Source organism: Pogona vitticeps, chromosome 2 (genome assembly GCF_051106095.1).
Source record: "Pogona vitticeps strain Pit_001003342236 chromosome 2, PviZW2.1, whole genome shotgun sequence".
Lineage (NCBI taxonomy): Eukaryota > Metazoa > Chordata > Lepidosauria > Squamata > Agamidae > Pogona > Pogona vitticeps.
Window position 1 is genome coordinate 2,662,220 of NC_135784.1, and position 16,531 is coordinate 2,678,750.

Genomic DNA, 16,531 nt, shown 5'->3' on the forward strand with positions numbered 1-16,531 from the left:
TAAATTTCTGTAGTTTTCCTGTCGAGCCAGGTATCCTAATGAAGTTCTGACCGGTAGATATCAAAGACGTCAAAAAGGGGAGAGGCCATAGAAATACATGGAATGTAGGGGGATCTTTTATAAAAGCAGTCATCTTTCTATTCATCCAAGATCTCATACAAAGGGGAAACCTTTGAAATGCAAAGAATGTGGGAACAGCTTCAGTCTGAACAGAAACTTAAGGATAGGTGCCTCGCTTAACGATGTTAATTGGTTAAAAAACGCTATGGGAAAACATCGTTAAGTGAAACGCGTTTTCCTATAGAGATGCATTGAAAACCGGTTAATCCATTCCAAAAGGCACGGATTGCCATACTTAAGCGAAAAAACCCATAGGAAACATCATTAAGCGATACAATGTTCCCCCCATTGGAATGCACTGAAGCCTATTCAATGCATTTCAATGGTTTTGCGATGTCAGTTTTTCAATTTTAAAAGTGTCTTAAAAAGTTCAAAAACGGTTTTAAATGCTTGGAATCATTACTGCACCTTCTAAAATGGGTGCAAACTTAATTTGGCTTTGATCTGACTTTTTGTTAATTTTTGCTGATTTTTTTTCTCCCCCACCAACTTTTGACAGCTGTCAAAAGTTGGGCTCCATGCTTTCCTATGGGGGAGGAAAAAAATCACCAAAAATTAATGAAGAGTCAGAACAAAGCCAAACTAAGTTTGCACATGATTTAGAAGGTGCACTAACGATTCAAAGCATTTAAAACAGTTTCTGACTTTTCGTTAATTTTTGTGAATTTTTCCTCCCCCACAGGAAATAATGGAGCTGTCAAAAGTTGGGCTCCATTTTTTCTAATGGGGGAGGAAAAAATTCACAAAAAATTAACGAAGACTCAGAAACTGTTTTACATGCTTGGATTCATTAGAGCACCTTCTAAATCGTGTGCAAACTTAGTTCGGCTTTGTTCTGACTCTTCGTTAATTTTTGGTGAATTTAATGGGGGGGGGAATTCACAAAAAATTAACGAAGACTCAGAACGAAGCCAAATTAAGTTTGCATAGGTTTTACCGGTTGCACTAACGATCCCAAGCATTTAAAACTTTACAACTTTAAAATTCAACAAATTAAAAAAGAGTCAGAACAAAGTCAAATTAGGCTAACGAAGGGAGGCTCTCTTTTGTGGTGGATCCGGTCTTCTTTTGAGGGGATGACCCAGTGGGTGGTCCTGGTGGGACTCCTGCTCCACACCCTGGCCACCGGCCTGTGGGATCCCTCCGATTTTGTCCCCTATGCTATTGAACATCTACATGATACCGCTGGCCGAGCTTGTCCGGAGTTTTGGGGTGGGTCGTGACCCCCCACTCGGCCTCTCCTTTGTCTCTCCTTTCCAGGAAAAGGCCATTGTGGTTCTAGACCTGTTCCGGGTGTCAGGAAGGGACTGGACGAAGCTGACCCTGAAGCCAGGCAAGAGAGAGGCACTCCTGGTCGGTCAAAAAGCAGGCCGAGGAAGGGGGGCGGCCTGTGGTGGATGGGGAGACGCTGTCCCCCCTCCCAAAAAACCCCTCCACAAAACACAGGGAAGGGCCTGGTGGGGCTTCTGACACAGGGAGTCTTGGGGGGAGGCTTTGTGCTTCAAGTGTGTTCTCGGGGTGGCTTTTGTGCATCCTTTCTCAGAGCGGGAATTGGTTTGGCCCAGTAGAGTGTTGGCCCCCTCATGATACTTCAGGAGAAAAGCCGGTATAGAAATGGTGGTCAAGAAAGAAGGAAACCAAGGCCAGGGACCGTCAGGCTAGGTTTTTGTGGGTGTGGGGGGGGTGTTGTTGTGGGTCTGCGGGGGGTGTATTGTGTGTGGGGGTGTCCCATTCATAATCCCCCTTACTCTCCCCACCCCCCGCGATCCCCACAGATCTCCCCCCTCCTGCCTCAACCACAACCACCCCCTCACTTTGCGGGGGGGGAGGAGGGGCTCCTCGCTCTAGCTCCAACCGGAAGCGGAAGCCACGCGCCTGCCCCTCCTTCTCTCCCCCCCATGACCCAACTCTATGGTCCTCCCAGGAGTGCAGTCGTGGCGGAGCGAGGGGTGGGCTTCCTCGTGAGTTTCCTGGTGGAGGACCCAGAAGGAGGTGGACGGTTGGGATATATGGGGGGAGTGGGAGGAAGGATGTATGGGGAGGGGGCTGAGATTCCCCCCAAGGTGTGGCAGGCCTTGGTCCTCAGGGGGGGTCTCTTCCCTGTTTCAGGGGAAAGTGGGTGAGGGGTGTCCCGATCTGGCCCTTCGGGCCCAAGAGACTCTTCTTACTCCCCCCAGGCAACGGTGCCTAATGGGAAGGGGGGGCTTTCTGCTCAATTCTTCCTCCTACGGTGGGGGTCAGAAAAGTGGGGGGAGAGAAAAAGTGTCCCTTGATTTCCGTCCTGCCCCTCCTGGTAAAGCTAAGTCCATGGGGGGTGAGTGTTGCCCCCCCTGGCCTGGGAAGGAGGGGAAGGAAGGACTTGCAGCGTCCCTGGCTGGGAAATGGGGCTGGGGGGAGAAGGAGGGGTACTAGGCATGGGTGTGGGGGGAGAAGGTTATATCCAGACCCCCCTCTTGCAAAGGGGTTACCTCTGCACCCTCTCCCCTCCTGGCAACCCTTGGACTAAATTTCATCACCATAACAGAAGGAGGCAACTCCTGGAAATCCACAGTGGGGGGAGGGGGGAGTCATCAGGGGGAGGTTTGGGGGTGCCTGTTTGGGGGTAGAAAAGGGGGTCGGTTGATTTCCATTTCCACTCAGTTCTCCCCAGGAGACACTATTTTCTCTCCCCCTCCCCCCGCCTGCCTGATAAACCTAAATTCAGGTTGGGGGTGTTTGCTGGAAATGACTCCCTCCCTTGGCCCCCAAGCTTCAGAGGGAAGGGATGGAAGGACCTGCAACGTCCCTGGGGGGAAGAGGGGCTGGGGGAAGGAGGGATGGAGGTTGGGGGGAAGAGTAGGTTGGTTGGAGGGGAGGGGGCCACATCCAGACCCCCACCGTCTTGCAAAGGGGCAACCTCTGCACCCTCTCTCCCTGCCTCCTAGTGGCCCTCGGACCCTTGAAGGGGCTCTGGATGCAGCCAGAAAAGGCGCCTGCTGTCCCCCCCACGTTTCATTACTCAATTATTCACTGAGTCATTTGTTTAATTAGCTCATAAATCAAGAATTGAAATAATTAAAAACAAACATTCGAAATGCAGGAGGGTCCAAAGTGACTCAGAGGTGACCGAAGAAGACAGACCCCTTGGGAGCAGGCAATATCTTGGAGGGCAGGAGGGAAGAAGAAAGGCAGAGAGAGTTCCCCCGAGAGGGAGGGAGGGGATGGTCTCCCTTCCTTCCCTTTGGCCCTTTTCCCAGCTCCCACCCTCCATGTCGGCCCCAGGAGGTGGAGGAGACATCCCTCTCCCAGCAGATCTTTTGCAAGGTCAACGGCTCTGAAGGGTTTTGAACCCACTGAAGTTTGGAAAACACTTTCCAGAAGACACCCTCCCCAGAGTGCATGACAGTAATCCAGCTGGGTTGTAACTAAGGCAGACGTCACCAGATGTGGCCACATCCGACCCCTCCAGGAACAAGCCCGGCTGGCGCACCCGTTTGTGCAGAGGCCCTCCTGGTCGCCACCAAAGCGTGGGCATTCAGGCTCAGGGATGAATCCAGGAGGACCCCCAAGTGGCGCAGCTGAGTTTTCAGAGAGAGCGAAAATCCATCCAGGGCAGGCTGCCTCTCTGTTTCTTAGAATCCTGGAACAATGAAGTTGGACGGGGGCCTCCGAGGACATCCCGTCCATATACCTCTTGCTCCCTGAAGGAATCCAAATCAAAGCTGGCCGGACAGAGGGTGGTCCAATTTTCCCCTTGAAAGGGCTCCTAAGGTCGCAGGTTCTGTTGTCCTACTCCTCAAACCATTAGGAAGTTTTCCCCTGATCTTAAACCAAAATCCGGCTTCCTGTCGCTTGAGCCCGTTGGGACGTGTCCTGCCCTCCATTCCCGGGGAAAGGGTGGAAAAGGGGCCTCGGGAACTCCTTGGGTTGCCGGACAAGCTTTCCTCCACTTGGCAGAAAGGGGCGCTGCTGGAGGAAGGCTCAGGGAACCAGCCAGCTCCTCACACTGGCCTTTTGTCACGACCCAGGAACCTCCGACCTGGAGGGAGGGCTGCCCGTTTTTCACAATTTATTCTCTCCCTTCAGGATAGGTGGTCTGCCTCTGTCCAGTCCTCCTTGAGGGGCACTCAAAGAGGAGTAGAAATTCCCCCCCCCCAAAAAAACAGCACTTGGTACGGACCTATGGGAAAGATTTTATCTTAAATTTAACAGAGGATCATTGCATATTGTGCTGAAGCCATGCAGACCAAGGCATTAGAGCTCAGATTAAACCTTCATGAGCCTCCTGTGTGAGATCAGGGGGTCGAATGTGGGGAGAAGCTCCATCTTTTGATGTAAAACTCTTAAAACACAGTTGTTTACATCTGAAAGATCTAATGACCGTAGAGATAATGAAATCGGGTATAATCTTCCTAAGGTCAGGACAAGCAGGTGGGCAGGGGGAAACGGAGGAAATGACCACCCAGAAAGGAGGAGGAGGTGATGGCAGAGCTGGGAAGAGTTCCTTTCATTGACTACAATCCCAGAATCCCCACAGACACAGGATTTTGGGATTTGTAGTTTGAGAAAGAAACATGTTCCTAAATATAGAGAAAGGCTGTCTCACAACCACTGATCCTAATTCATCCCCTAGGGTCCTGGGTTCCCCGCAATCCCCCTGAATCTCTGCTGTTGCTGTTAAACCTAAGTATCTCATAACTATATCGGCACAGTGAGATCTGCAACTGTGTGAAATTTATTGATGGATATTGTTCCCAAAGCCGCATAAGCCATTTGTAATTCTATAAGTACCTGTAGAAGTACAAATATACTTAGATGGTGTCCTCCTTCTGCGATCCTCTCTGCTTGGAAGCACAGACGCAGACCATCGGCCCATGCCATTTTCTCACACAAAACTGGCACCAACAAAAATCACACAGAACCTCTCTCTCTCTCCCACCCCCATTTCACTGCCTGGTAGATTTCCATGGGTGGCATCCTTCTTTTGTAACAAGGCCATTAAAAAATCCATTTCACTGTCTTGGATTAAGAAAGATACCAATGCACAGCCCACTTGCCCGGGTGGTTCTCAGCCTCAGTATCCTGTGTGCCCGAAGGAATGTGGTAGTTTCGTGGAACCCCGGGAAGACTCAATGCATGTCTCAAGACATTTCTCACTTGCAGGGACATCATCATCCCCTGTTCTCTTCCAACCCCGACCTTGCTCGGGCTGCCTTCTTCCCTCGGAGCTCACCGACCACCCTTCACAGGAGAGACACAGACTGCAGGAACCTGCTGCTAACTTCCCTTGCTGCCTTTGCAACAGATGTGGGGACGCTTTGCTCAAGAATGGACACTTCAGAGCCGTTCACTTTACAAAGGACCTCCTGGGAGAGGGAAACACACACACACACACCCCAGCCCCAGATTTTTAAAAAAGGGGTGAGGGTGGAGTTTGGAAAGCCAAAAGTCTGAAGCAGTTGTGGGAAGGGGAGACTCAGTGGCAGAGCAGGCTCTCTAGTAAAGGTAAAGGTTCCCCTTGACAATTTTTGTCCAGTCGTGTCCGACTCTAGGGGTGCTCATCGCGCTCTTCAAGCCATAGAGCCAGCGTTTGTCCGAAGACAATCTTCCGTGGTCACATGGCCAGTGTGATTTAGACACGGAACGCTGTTTACCTTCCCACCGAGATGGTACCTATTTATCTACTTGCATTTGCATGCTTTCGAACCGCTAGGTTGGCGGGAGCTGGGACAGGCGACGGGCGCTCATTCCGTCGCGTGGATTCGATCTTACGACTGCTTGGTCTTTTGACCCTGCAGCACAGGCTTCTGCGGTTTAGCCCACAGCGCCACCACGTCCCTAAAGGCTCTCTAAGGAGAGTCCAAAAATGGAGGGGATCTGTCCTGACAAATGAGGAGCGGGCCTTTTGTAAAGTGGATGGTCCAGAACTGGGCCTCCGGGACCAAACCACGAGAAAAATATTCTGCATGGAAGCTTGCCGAACTTGCCACAAGGTCCTGTTTTTGAGAGGATTCATTTTGCCTCTGCTGAAAAACATCCCGCGAAGGAAAGTCCGTCAGCTTCTCAGCCTGTTTCATCACTGCCTTCCTCTCAGAGAAAGAAAGAAAAAAGACCTTTCCTGCTCGGAAGGACACAAGGAAGCCCTCACGCCAGGCAGGGAGGGAAAAAACCCACAAACCTCTCCGCTCTCCTGTCGTGGATCCCCAGATCTGGTCTTGAGATGGATCCGCTCTCCTCTCTGCCGGATCAGGCAGCCGAGAGAGCAACTGGATCGGGAACGCTTCTTTAGAGTCCCTAAAGGGCAATTTGGACAGAGAGAAGAGGAAGATGACATGCAGAAGACATTCACAATCCTTCTTCCCTTTGCAGCAACTCCTCCTTCTCTAACCCTACAACACCTCCGTAGTCCAGCTCTCCCCCCTCCCCCCCCCCGGACTTGGAGGTCCTTCCAAGCTGCGGCCAAGGGGTGGCTAGGATGGAGTTTCTTTCAGAGATCCGCCTCCCCCTTTGAGATTTTACCTTTGCAAAGAAGACAAGAGCCAAAGGACTCCCCCCCCTTTTTTTTTACACCCACCGGGTGCAGGCAGGATGGTGGGGGGAGGAAATGGAGAGCGACCTTCCCTTCCCACTGCCCTTAAGGGCGGAACCCGGATCCTTGGCCAACAAGAGACGCGCAAGGATAAACGCCTGCCTTGCAAGGCGCGGGTGCAACGCCAGCCCCCCAAATCCCCCCCCACTGCCGTGTCCCGCTCTAGCTCGCTCTCCTTCCACAACAGCATAGCAAAGCTATGCGCACACACAAACACCCTAACGCCCCCACGTCCTGCGCCCCACCCCCACCCCCACGACCCACCTCCTCCCAGGGTCTTGATGCGCGGAACTCCCGGGGAGGCCTCCCAGCAAGCGGCTGGACCGGGGACCATAGAGATGGAGGGAAAGAGGGGAAGGCGCAATCCTTCCGCTTCCGGTTGGACGTAAGAGCTAGGAAGCTCTAGTTTTCCCCTCCTTCCTTATGAATGGAGAGAAAGAGGTGAAGGACCTCCTGATCTTCTTGCAATAAAAGGGGGGAAACGGGGTGTAAAGGGGGGGCTGATGCGTGGGCAGAGAGAGGGAGATGGGGGGAATTCTAGTGGGGGGGGGAGGAGGAATCCTCCCTTCCCACAATCTAGTGAAGATCAGAGCCCGAGGAAGGAGGGGGACCGAGAGCGATAGAGATGCGGGTTCTCTCTTCCACACACCCCCTCGAATTGAACCCATGGGTGACCCTCTGAAGGGGATCCATAAATGGACGGGGGGGGCAAAGAGGCTTTCGTGCGCCTGTTCTCCCCCCCCCCCATCCTGCGAGGGCGCTTGTTGGGGGAAGAGGAGATGGAGGGTGCAAAGCGCCCCCTCAAAAAAAAAAAAAAAACCAGGACGGAAGGGTCCGGGGGAAGGTCAGGCTGAGAGTTTTTGGTATCTTCGCCCCCCCCGCCACTTGCTGCGCCCAGGAAGGTTTGCAATGCCTTGCACGTCCCTCTCCAACCTCACCCCCCTCACCCCACGCGCAGACTGCGAAACCTGCCTCTATGGCTTTCAGAGGGATGGATATGAGGGGATGGGGAAAGGGGGGGTGAGAAAGCCCCCCATAAGCGCCCGTTGGCAGGCTCCTCTTAAGAGCCCCCCATTGTATAGGTTGCTGGGGCGACCGAGCCTTCCAAGCCCCCCCACTTTAGCCTTGCTCTCACCCCACCCGCCAACCTCCGAAGGGAGAAGGGTCGGGAGGCACCCAGCCCTTCCCTTCACCCCCCGCCCCGACTATGGGGTGATGTCTGAGGGGGGGGCCTCTGACAGAGAGCAGCTGTTATGCTCTTTTGTTCTTCAGGGAAGGCGAAGGTAAGAGCAGACAGAAAGGGGGGGCAACGTTAACCCCCCCGGTCACTTCATCTCCCCAGCCCCCCCTTCTTTCTTTCTTCCTCAGGCGTCCATTTCGAATTGGCGCGCCTGGCAACCGCCTTTCTCTGCGCAGGCGCCTTGCCTTCTCCCTTCTAGGCGACAGAGAAGGGCGCGTGCGCAGTTTGGAGGGGGGGCCTCTGACAGGATTTGCCGCCGTTTTTCCCTCAGGAGGGAGGTTGAGGGAGGGGGAAGGGCGGATCTTCTTCTTCCCCTCAGGCTGAACTTGTGCGTCTACCTTTTTGGCCTCTTGAGAAGATTTGACAGCCTTTTTCCCTTCCTTTTTTTTTTTGCGCTCGGGCAGGGCTGTTCTTACCTCATGTTTTCTGTTTAATTGTATGATTTGCCTTCTGAGTCCCCTCCCCCATGGAGAGGGGAGCTTCTGTTCCCTTTTAACGGCTTCCTGACAGGCAGAAGTTTAACAGGTCATAATGAAAGCAGAGGGGACCCTTCACTCGCACTCCTGTCTCCTCCTAACCTTGGATCCCTCAATATTCTTGAACTCCCATAAGCCTTCACTGCTAGGTGTGATAGGGGGCAAGAATGAGGTTCTGATATAACATATACGAAGTACCGGCTTTACAGTTTAAGACAACACGTGCTATTTGATTCACATGTACTTAACATTCATAATCAGTATTTTACACAAGTAATCATACCTTGTACCTGTAATTGAAATATGAGTTCTTACTATTTCTTTACTATAATATTCTATATGCATTTTGTATCTGTACTTTATATGCATGTTCTACAGTCAATGTATTTTGTATCCTCATTCCTGACCCCTCCCCCTTGGTGCTCACAGAAACATTCCTACATTATCACACTGCTGTTAAACTGATACAGCTTTAAACTGACACAGATTTGGGAGAACCACCCCCCCCATTCAAGGCCAACTCACAGGGCTTCAGGCAAAGACTGTAATGTTTAAAGATAAGCTGCACAATGGGTCACACAAATTCACAAACTTGGCAGCCACTAACCCACAGGTCCAAAGGGGGGGGACAAATTGGATATTTTCTTACATCTATCACATCCAATAGGATGACCCAACAGGCAACCATGGGGTTCAGGAGACCAATAGGGGGTGTAGCAACCCCAGACCTACTGGAGTACTCCACCCTGTAGTTAGGCTGCCACCAACCATTCGCTCTACCAAGTCACCCAGACCAGGAATGGATTTTAATAAACAAAAGAACAAGGTTTATTGAAAAAACAAACAGGGTAAATAAAAGGATCAGGTAAATAGGATACTGGAACTTGGTATAGTCCCGATCATACACATACAACAGATTGGCTCCCACGGAACACTTTAAGGTAACGCACAGACCCTGAACCTATCAGTTCTGGCTACCTAGATAGAAACCTGAACCTATCAGGTATGTACTATCTGACGAACAGTTGTACCCAGTCTGACCCACAGACTCCAACTCCACTTCTCCACGTCAGCTCTCCTACGATGGACTTCCCCCAAATATATATACAGTACAGCTCCTCCCCCCTGATGTCCCACCTTCCACTCCCCATAGGATGGAACTTTCCCTCCAACCCCATGACAGACAGGTACCATCAGTGCTGTATGTGACAGGGGGATGCTGTGCTTTATTGTCCTTTGTAAGAAACTTATAAAATGCTTTACCAATGTATGATGAGGGCTCCCGGTCCGCTTTTGAGGAACGGAGTCCAGCTATATGTTTTTAATAAATTGGCTTACATATAGACCGACCAATGCACCATCTTATCTGTTATTCCTGCCGGAGAATCGGGACCGAAATTGGGTGGTAACAGGTGTGCTAACCTGGATTTCTAGGAGTTCTCGTCTAAGAACTCCTTCATGGGTTTCTGCCTTGTCCTGGTGAAGGGGCCTGAGTAATTCAGAGAAGCTATGGGCTATGCCATGCAGGGCCACCCAAGATGGACAGGTCATAGTGCAGAGTTCTGACTAAACGTGATTCATTGTCAACAAAATAGTGGGGAAAGCTCTACTGGGATACAATCTCAAAAATGATAGAATGATTTCAATACGAATCCAAGGCAGACCTTTTAACATCACAGTCATCCAGGTTGATGCACCAACCACCGATGCTGAAGAGGCTGAAATTGACCAATTCTATGAAGACTTACAACACTTTCTAGAATTGCCACCAAAGAAAGATGTTCTTGTCATTATAGGGGACTGGAATGCTAAAGTAGGGCGTCAACAGGTAAAAGGAACAACAGGTAAGTTTGGCCTTAAGAGTTCAAAACAAAGCAGGGCAAAGGCTAATAGAGATTTGTCAAGAGAAGAAGCTAGTCATCACACTCTTTTCCAACAACACAAGGGGCGACTCTATACATGGAAATCACCAGATGGGCAATATTGAAATCAGATTGATTATATTCTCTGCAGCCAAAGATGGAGAAGCTCTATACAGTCAGCAAAAACAAGACCTGGAGCTGATTGTGGTTCTGATCATCAGCTTCTCATAGCAAAATTCAAGCTTAAACTGAAGAGAGTAGGAAAATCCACTGGGCTCCTCAGGTATAATCTAAACCAAATCCCGTATGAATACACAGTGGAAGTAAAGAACAGATTGAAGGAACTCGATTTGGTGGACAGAGTGCCTGAAGAACTATGGATAGAGGCTCGTAACATTGTACAGGAGGCAGCAACAAAAACCATCCCAAAGAAAAGGAAATGCAAGAAAGCAAAGTGGCTGTCCAACGAGGCTTTACAAATAGCAGAGAAGGGAAACAAAATGCAAGGGAGATAGGGAAAGTTACAGAAAATTGAATGCAGACTTCCAAAGAAAAGCAAGGAGAGACAAGAGGGCCTGCTTAAATGAACAATGCAAAGAAATAGAGGAAATTAACAGAAAAGGAAAAACCAGAGATCTGTTCAGGAAAATTGGAGATATTAGAGGAACATTTCGTGCAAAGATGAACATGATAAAGGACAAAAATGGGAGGGACCTAACAGAAGCAGAAGACATCAAGAAGAGGTGGCAAGAATACACAGAGGAATTATATCAGAAAGAGTTGGATATCCCGGACAACCCAGACAATGTGGTTGCTGACCTTGAGCCAGACATCCTGGAGAGTGAAGTCAAGTGGGCCTTAGAAACCCTGGCTAACAATAAGGCCAGTGGAGGTGATGACATTCCAGTTGAACTATTTAAAATCTTAAAAGATGATGCTGTTAAGGTGCTACATTCAATATGCCAGCAAGTTTGGAAAACTCAACAGTGGCAGGAGGATTGGAAAAGATCAGTCTACATCCCAATTCCAAAGAAAGGCAGTGCCAAAGAATGCTCCAACTACCATACAATTGCACTCATTTCCCACGCTAGCAAGGTTATGCTCAAAATCCTAGAAGGTAGGCTTCAGCAGTATGTGGACCGAGAACTCCCAGATGTACAAGCTGGATTTCGAAGGGGCAGAGGAACTCAAGACCAAATTGATAACATGCGCTGGATTATGGAGAAAGCCAGAGTTCCAGAAAAAGATGTACTTCTGCTTCATTGACTATGCAAAAGCCTTTGACTGTGTGGACCACAGCAAACTATGGCAAGTCCTTAAAGAAATGGGAGTGCCTGACCACCTTGTCTATCTCCTGAGAAACCTATATGTGGGACAGGAAGTAACAGTTAGAACTGGATACGGAACAACTGGGAAAGGAGTACGACAAGGCTGTATATTGTTTCCCTGCTTATTTAACTTATATGCAGAATACATCATGCAGAAGGCTAGACTGGAGGAATCCCAAGCCGGAATTAAGATTGCCGGAAGAAATAACAACCATCTCAGATATGCAGATGATACCACTCTGATGGCAGAAAGTGAGGAGGAATTAAAGAACCTTGTAATGAGGGTGAAACAGGAGAGTGCAAAAAACGGCCTGAAACTCAACATCAAAAAAACTAAGATAATGGCCACTGGTCCCATCACCTCCTGGCAAATAGAAGGGGAAGATATGGAAGCAGTGACTGATTTTACTTTCTTGGGCTCCACGATCACTGCAGATGGAGACAGCAGCCACGAAATTAAAAGAGGCCTGCTTCTGGGGAGGAAAGCGATGACAAACCATGACAGCATCTTAAAAAGCAGAGACATCACCTTGCCAACAAAAGTCCGAATAGTCAAAGCTATGAGAGCTGGACCATAAAGAAAGCAGACCGCCAAAGAATTGATGCTTTTCAACTGTGGTGCTGGAGGAGGCTCTTGAGAGTCCCCTGGACTGCAAGGAGAACAAACCTATCAATTCTAAAGGAAATCAACCCTGAGTGCTCCCTGGAAGGACAGATCAACATGTCCCGGGCAACCCAGATAGTGTGGTTCCTGACCTTGAGCCAGACATCCTGGAGAGTGAAGTGGGCATTAGAAAGCATGGGTTACAACAAGGCCAGTGGAGGTGATGGCATTCCAGTCAAGTTATTTACAATCTTAAAAGATGATGCTGTTAAGTTGCTACACTCAGCAGTGGCGATATGATTGGAAAAGATCAGTCTACATCCCAATCCCAAAGAAGGGCAGTGCCAAAGAATGCTCCAACTACCCTACAATTGCATTCATTTCACACACTTGCAAGATTATGCTCAAAATCCTCCAAGGTAGGCTTCAGCACCATGAAGTACAAGCTGGATTTCAAAGTGGCAGAGGAATTAGAGACCAAATTGCTAACTTGCGCTGGATCTACTTCTGCTTCATTGAATACGCAAAAGCCTTTGACTGTGTAGACCACAGCAAACTTTGGCAAGTCCTTAAAGAAAGGGGAGCACCTGACCACCTTTTCTATCTCCGGAGAAACCTATACATGGGAAAGGAAGCAACAGTTAGAACAGAATATTGAAACACTGATTGGTTCAAAATTGGGAAAGGAGTACGACAAGGCTGTATATTGTCTCCCTGCTTATTAAACTTATATGCAGAATACATCATGCGAAAGGCCGGACTGGAGGAATCCAAATCCAGAATTAATATTGCCGGAAGAAATGTCAACAACCTCATATATGCAGATGATACCACTCTCATGGCAGAAAGTGAGGAGAAATAAAAGAACCTCTTAATGAGGGTGAAACGAGAGAGCGCCAAAAACAGTCTGAAGCTCAACATCAAAAAAACTAGGATCATGGCCACTGGTCCCATGACCTCCTGGCAAATAGAAGGGGATGACATGGAGGCAGTGACAAATTGTTCTTTCATGGGCCCCATGATCACTGCAGATGGTGACAGCAGCCACAAAATTAAAAGGCCCCTGCGTCTTGGGAAGAAAGCGATGATAAACCTAGACATCATCTTAAAAAGAGGAGACATCACCTTGCCAGCAAAAATCCACATAGTCAAACTATTTTTTTTTCAGTAGTGTTTTATGGAAGTGAGAGCTGGTCCATTAAGAATGCTGACCGCTGAAGAATTAATGCTTTTGAATTGTGGTGCTGGAGGAGGCTCTTGAGAGTCCCGTGGACTGCAAGGAGAACATGCCTATCCATTCTAAAGGAAAATCAACCCTGAGAGCTCACTGGAAGGACAGATCCTATAGCTCCCCAGTGTGGGTCCTTTGATGTAACCTAAGGGCATCACTGCGACTAAAGCTCTTTCCGCATTCCATGCATTTATGTGGTTTCTCCCCAGTGTGGGTCCTTTGATGTACCCTAAGCTGACCACTCTGAATAAAGCTCTTTCCACATTCCATGCATTTATGTGGTTTCTCCCCAGTGTGGGTCCTTTGATGTGACCTAAGATGACCACTGCGACTAAAGCTCTTTCCACATACCATGCATTTATGTGGTTTCTCTCCAGTGTGGATCCTTTGATGTAACCTAAGATCACCACTGTGAGTAAAGCTCTTTCCACATTCCATGCATTTATGTGGTTTCTCCCCAGTGTGGGTCCTTTGATGTGACCTAAGATGACCACTGCGACTAAAGCTCTTTCCACATTCCATGCATTTATGTGGTTTCTCTCCAGTGTGGATCCTTTGATGTAACCTAAGTTCACCACTGTGAGTAAAGCTCTTTCCACATTCTATGCATTTATGTGGTTTCTCCCCAGTGTGGGTTATTTGATGTAATCTAATGGCATCACTGTGTCTAAAGCTCTTTCCACATTCCATGCAATGATGTGGTTTCTCCCCAGTGTGGATCCTTTGATGTGACCTAAGATGACCACTGCGACTAAAGCTCTTTCCACATTCCATGCATTTATGTGGTTTCTCCCCAGTGTGGGTCCTTTGATGTATCCTAAGCTGACCACTCTCACGAAAGCTCTTTCCACATTCCATGCATTTATGTGGTTTCTCCCCAGTGTGGGTCCTTTGATGTAATCTAAGTGCATCACTCCGACTAAAACTCTTTCCACATTCTATGCATTTATGTTGTTTCTCCCCAGTGTGGGTCCTTTGATGTGACCTAAGATGACCACTGCGACTAAAGCTCTTTCCACATTCCATGCATTTATGTGGTTTCTCCCCAGTGTGGGTCCTTTGATGTAATATAAGGGAACCATTGCAACTAAAACTCTTACCACATTCTATGCATTTATGTGGTTTCTCCCCAGTGTGGGTCCTTTGATGTGACCTAAGATGACCACTGCGACTAAAGCTCTTTCCACATTCCATGCATTTATGTGGTTTCTCTCCAGTGTGGATCCTTTTATGTAACCTAAGTTCACCACTCTGAGTAAAGCTCTTTCCACATTCTATGCATTTATGTGGTTTCTCCCCAGTGTGGGTCCTTTGATGTAATCTAATGGCATCACTGTGTCTAAAGCTCTTTCCACATTCCATGCAATGATGTGGTTTCTCCCCAGTGTGGATCCTTTGATGGATCCTAAGTTTACTACTGTGACTAAAGCTCTTTCCACATTCCATGCATTTATGTGGTTTCTCCCCAGTGTGGGTCCTTTGATGTAATCTAAGTGCATCACTCCGACTAAAGCTCGTTCCACATTCCATGCATTTATGTGGCTTCTCCCCAGTGTGGGTCCTTTGATGTACCCTAAGGGCACCACTATGACTAAAGCTCTTTCCACATTCCATGCATTTATGTGGCTTCTCCCCAGTGTGGGTCCTTTGATGTAACCTAAGGTTACCACTGCGACTAAAGCTCTTTCCACATTCCATGCATTTATGTGGTTTCTCCCCAGTGTGGGTCCTTTGATGTGCCCTAAGCTGACCACTCTGACTAAAGCTTTTTTCACATTCCATGCATTTATGTGGCTTCTCCCCAGTGTGGGTCCTTTGATGTAACCTAAGGTTACCACTGTGACTAAAGCTCTTTCCACATTCCATGCATTTATGTGGTTTCTCCCCAGTGTGGGTCCTTTGATGTGCCCTAAGCTGACCACTCTGACTAAAGCTTTTTTCACATTCCATGCATTTATGTGGTTTCTCCCGAGTGTGAGTCCTTTGACGTAACCTAAGATCACCACTGTGACGTTGATGTGACCTAAGTTGACCATTTTCACTGAAGCTTTTTTGACACGCCATGCATTTATATGGTTTCTTCCCTGTGTGAGTTCTTCGATGTGAACGCAGATTTCTTCTTCTGCTGAAACTCTTTTCACATTCAGTGTTTTTGTATGATTTCTCCCCAGGGTGAGTTCTTTAAACTGAACTAGCGGCACTGGTCTGAAGCTATTTCCACAGCCCTTTCTCCTCTAGTTCATGGGTTTTTCCAAGCTTTTCTTCCCGGCTTCACACTTGACTCTTTTCAGGGCCAGAAGAAGCGGCTCTGTATAATTCTGGCCATCGTATTTGTTACCTGATAGAGAAAAAAGAAGATGTCTTGACAATGTCACACAGAGCAGAATGTAACTGGAGGTCAAACCAAAGAGTTTGCTCTCTCTTTGACCCCTTTGAAAGGCATATGTCTCTTGAAGGCTTTACAGGCAACATATGAAAAATTAGCCGTATTGTGCAAATAGCATGGACTCCCCTTGCCTGAACTGATACTTCCAAAGGGACAGGGATGGGAAAATATAGTTGATTAATATTAACCACTATCTGAAATAATATTAGTCATCGGCCATCAAGTCTATTCTGACTGATGGCAACCCTTTTTTCAGGGGTTTCTGGGTAGAGAATACTCAAAAGTCATTCCCCATTCCTTGCTTCTGGGACCGTGCAGTTTCCCAAAGGCCACACAGGCTGACTTTACTCGTCGGAGACGCAGTGGGGAATCTCTGGTTCTGCAACTGGATATTTAAGCCACAGAGCTATCCAGCCAGCTTAAAAATACAAGGAGAGACTTTGATTAGAATTGAGGGTTTGATTAGACTATTTCCTCCACTGTACAGTACTTAATGTAAAGGCATTGCAAGTCCACAAATGTATTGAAAATGGTGATCCCTTGAAACGAGAAAGGGAAGGAAGACTTCAAGAACCTGGATTAATAAAAAGCCACTGTTGGCTCACATTTAGCTTGCGATCTACATCAATTCTAACATTCCTCTCACTCGTACTTTTGCTGAGCGATGTATCCCCCATCTTTTAACTGTGCAATTGGTTTCTTTTTCCAAGGTGCAG

At 48.3% G+C, this 16,531-nt stretch overlaps 2 protein-coding genes across 8 annotated transcripts in view; both read right to left on the bottom strand.

Annotated features, from left to right (window-relative positions):
- Positions 1-8,357, bottom strand: part of LOC144587211 (uncharacterized) — a 41,414-nt gene extending 33,057 nt beyond the window's left edge. The window contains exons 1-2 of the mRNA XM_078387046.1: positions 6,953-8,357; positions 6,278-6,393 (exon numbers count right to left, since the gene is read on the bottom strand). The gene's annotated coding sequence lies outside the window, so the exon portion shown is untranslated. The remainder of the gene's footprint in view (positions 1-6,277; positions 6,394-6,952) is intronic.
- Positions 8,358-9,204: 847 nt separating this feature from the next.
- The window catches only part of LOC144587212 (uncharacterized), a 34,344-nt gene continuing 27,017 nt past the window's right edge, over positions 9,205-16,531 (bottom strand). For 6 of the 7 annotated variants that reach the window (XM_078387053.1, XM_078387055.1, XM_078387052.1 and 3 more), the window contains one exon: positions 9,205-15,767. In XM_078387053.1, coding sequence (XP_078243179.1) covers positions 13,541-15,493 — 1,953 coding nt within the window. In that variant the 5' untranslated portion in view covers positions 15,494-15,767 and the 3' untranslated portion in view covers positions 9,205-13,540. The remainder of the gene's footprint in view (positions 15,768-16,531) is intronic. The other variant, XM_078387056.1, reaches the window with a different exon arrangement.